Source organism: Orycteropus afer, unplaced genomic scaffold (genome assembly GCF_000298275.1).
Source record: "Orycteropus afer afer isolate SDZICR_OR568_19922 unplaced genomic scaffold, OryAfe1.0 scaffold00008, whole genome shotgun sequence".
NCBI classification, from domain to species: domain Eukaryota; kingdom Metazoa; phylum Chordata; class Mammalia; order Tubulidentata; family Orycteropodidae; genus Orycteropus; species Orycteropus afer.
In genome coordinates this window covers 4,079,745-4,083,093 of record NW_006921595.1, presented here as the reverse complement: position 1 = coordinate 4,083,093, position 3,349 = coordinate 4,079,745, and the positions used below count along the sequence as shown (strand labels likewise).

The window sequence follows — 3,349 nt, the reverse complement described above, 5'->3', positions numbered from 1 at the left end:
CTGGCATCATTTTTGATGTCTCCCCACCTCTCAAGTGACACCACTGCCCTGTGGGCAAAAATACTTCATATGGATATGAGACATCTGGACAAATGAATGTAAGGCCTTTTGCAGCTTTCAACTCCAAATGTCCCCATGTTCCAAATCATTTCCACACTCAGCGTACCTCCATCCTTTCCAAATAGTGGCATTAAAAAAAAAAATTATTTGATCCAAGACAGAAATATTTGATCCAAGACAGAGAGCATCCACCCCTTAAGATAAATAAAAGCCATTCCACCCAACTAGATCATGATTGGACTACTTGCCAGAAGAACTGATAGGAACTCTCTGGGCTCACAGAACTATCTTTGCTGCTTACTAATTCATCTTTTCTTTCTTTTGTATTAAATCCTAGAGTTCAATGAGATCTGCTTAGCAGGAGTCCAGAGAAGGAGAGTGCCTGGATAATGTTCCAGATTTTTTTTTTTTTTTTTTGTAGCAACCATCCATGCAAAACAATTTATGAATTTTAGGTTGGAGCAGTGTCTCAGGTTTCATGCTTATGATCATTTTATTATGGCTCTAAAGGAGGAATGGGTAGAAGGAAGAGGCACAGGACAAACAGGTGGGAAGCAAATACCTCATTGGCTTCCACTGACATCCCTCTTTGCTGAACTCAAAATAGAAAACCCTGTTCTTGACAACAAAAGAGTGAAAGAAACCACGAGTGAAGCATGAATCCTTGCTGTAAATATAAGCCTACAGAATGTCAGGCTATAAACATGAGCAATTAAGAAATTGACCAAAGGCTGCTTAGGAATCATACTTTGAAATCTGAACCTGGAGGCAAGTTGCAATCAGTATGTAAGCAAGAGATCCTGCCTGCTGGCATTAACTAACTGCTCCCTTACCTAGGTTCCCATGTACCTTACACAAGCCTCTACATAGCACTGAGCACAGGTCTCTCTCCTTCATTCCAGACCATTCCAGACTCTTAACTCCACACCCCAGAGGCCTGCAAAGTGCGTGGCTCATAGTAGATACTCAAACACGGAAGAACTAAGTTAAGGATCCCTACGTATCCCCTTGTCTCCCCCACTATTCCTATGAGGGCATGATTGTTAGAGAATTGTCACCACACGTTTATACAACCAGCCTCAGACACGAACTTTCTGCATCCTTCAAGGAGCCTGATAATGTGACAATGGGATTTTCTGGCCACATATTATTTTTCCTGTTCCTCAAATTTATTTCAGTTTTCAAACAGTCTGTTCTCTCACCTTTGGCTTCATCTGGGACAATCTACTTCATGTTAACTCTAGCTTCTCCTTTTAGACATCAATTCCTCTGGGAAGGCTTCCCTGACCTCCCCCCAAGTCTGCTGCCCCTTGTCTAGGCTCTCAGGAAACCTCTGCCCACACCCCTCTAGGGTCTGAATTATAATTGACCATGAACTCCGTGAGGGCAAGTGGCTTATCTTGTTCCGTTTTTGAGTCCCCACCGCTTATGACATTGCCTGGCGTATAGTAAGGGCTCAAAAATTTGGGGGAGGAAAATTGATGTAGGAGTGGAATGTCGCCAGCAGTGTCTTCCGCACAACAGCCCTTCATAGCTGGGGAGTTCTTGCCCTAGGCCCTAGTATTCTCGCAGCTCAGACTTAGGACTCTGCCCCAGAGAGGCGCGCTCCGCATCTGGGACCCGCCTTCCGGGTTCCAGAGCGACCCCGCCCGCCTGGGACACGTCCCTGAGCTCGAGGCCGTGGCGGAGGCTCCCTGGCAAGAGCCCGCAGAGCAGGTGGGGGCGGCGGCCCCGCCTCCACGTCCCGGCAGCACCAGAGCTGGCGGCCGAGGAGCGAGCGGGGCGCACCGAGCGCAGCACAGAGCGCAGCGCGGCGGTAGCGGCGCCACCTCCAGCACGGGCGCTGCGGGACGGAGCCCCAAGCTGGAGCCGGGAGGCAGCGGCGGCGAGGACCTAGTCTACAGCCCTAGTCTGGTTCGGCCCCCAATCGCGGGCTCGACCCTCCCAGTCCGGTCCGGCCCGGCCAGCTGCAGGTAGCGCCTTCGCGCACGCGTCTGGGTCCGTGCCTGAGGGCAGGGGAGGCGGTGGTGACAAGGCGGCCACTGGGCCCGTCCTGGGGTAGAGTGGCCCTCAGGAGCGAAAGAGGGGTGCTGCTCTCGTGTCTGTCAGGAGTCCCCCTCTCCGGGCTGCAGCCCCCAAAGCCAGGCGGACGTCGGGGCGCTGCACTGCCCAACAGCCTACCACTAGCTCTGCTCCGCTCCGAGCTGCCTGGGCCGAGCCGAACGGGACCGCGAAGGGAACGAGGTCACCGCGCGGTTGCCCAGTGACTTCCCCGGACGCGACTCTCCAGTGAGCAGCCCTTGCCTCCGAGGCTGACTGGGCCTGGTCCTTCGCAAAACGCTTTCTTGTTCACTTCCCCGCTTCACCCCCAGAACAAAAGGCTGGGGTCTACCTGAAGAGGGGGCAGCTGCAGGGAGGGGACGGACGTAAAGAAGAGCTAGGAAATTGCAGAGCTGGAGGTGGCTTTGAGATTACGGAAGCAGCCACTAGTGAGGAAGCCAATCCTAGAGATGTGAAATGACTTGCCCAAGGTCACACAGCTCTTGGTGACAGAGCTAGGTCCAGAGTGCAGGGCTCGAGATTCTCCTCCCAGCCCCTGAGTGCCTTAGGTTACCAGAGCTAGATCTAAGTAGGGAGCTCTGGCAGCGTAGTGCCTAAGGCATCTGACTGCTAACCAGAAGGCTGGCAGTTCAAACCCACTAGCCACTCCTAGGAAGGAAGATGGGGCAATCTTCTTCCGTAGTGATACTGCCTCAGAAACCCAAGGAGGGGTCACTATGAGTTGGGTCTGACTCAATGGCACATGACAACAACAACAGCAGATCTAAGTAGTGGTTACACAGGTGTAAAAGTCCTTTCTGACTCATGTGTTGCAGAGTACAACTGCATTCCATAGGGTTTTCATGGCCATGACCTTTCAGAAGTAGATCTGAGGTGCCACTGGGTGTGTTTGAACTATCAGTCTTTCAGCTAGTATTTGAGTACTTAATTGTTTGTGCCACCCAGGAACTTCTACACAGGTGTACACATATACAAATTGTGAAGGCACACCTGTAAGATTTGTGCATTTGGCTTATGTTAGTTTAACCACAATAAAATAAATGTAAATATATATATACACATATATATATATATGTGTGTATATATATATATATATATATATATATGAATGTTAAAAATCCACTCACTGCAGTAGCACACAGATTAATGCACTCCTCCAGCCAACGTAAATTAGAGATACTGTTAAAAATCATGAAGTGCCTGAGTGGTGCAAAATGTTAAGCAATCA

The 3,349-nt window shown here is 50.2% G+C and overlaps 1 protein-coding gene across 1 annotated transcript in view; it reads left to right on the top strand.

Annotated features, from left to right (window-relative positions):
* Window positions 1–1,431: 1,431 nt before the first annotated feature.
* The window catches only part of WIPF3 (WAS/WASL interacting protein family member 3), a 154,388-nt gene continuing 152,470 nt past the window's right edge, over window positions 1,432–3,349 (top strand). Inside the window, exons 1-3 of the mRNA XM_007946444.2 lie at window positions 1,432–1,440; window positions 1,657–2,033; window positions 2,265–2,349. Coding sequence (XP_007944635.2) covers window positions 1,432–1,440; window positions 1,657–2,033; window positions 2,265–2,349 — 471 coding nt within the window. The remainder of the gene's footprint in view (window positions 1,441–1,656; window positions 2,034–2,264; window positions 2,350–3,349) is intronic.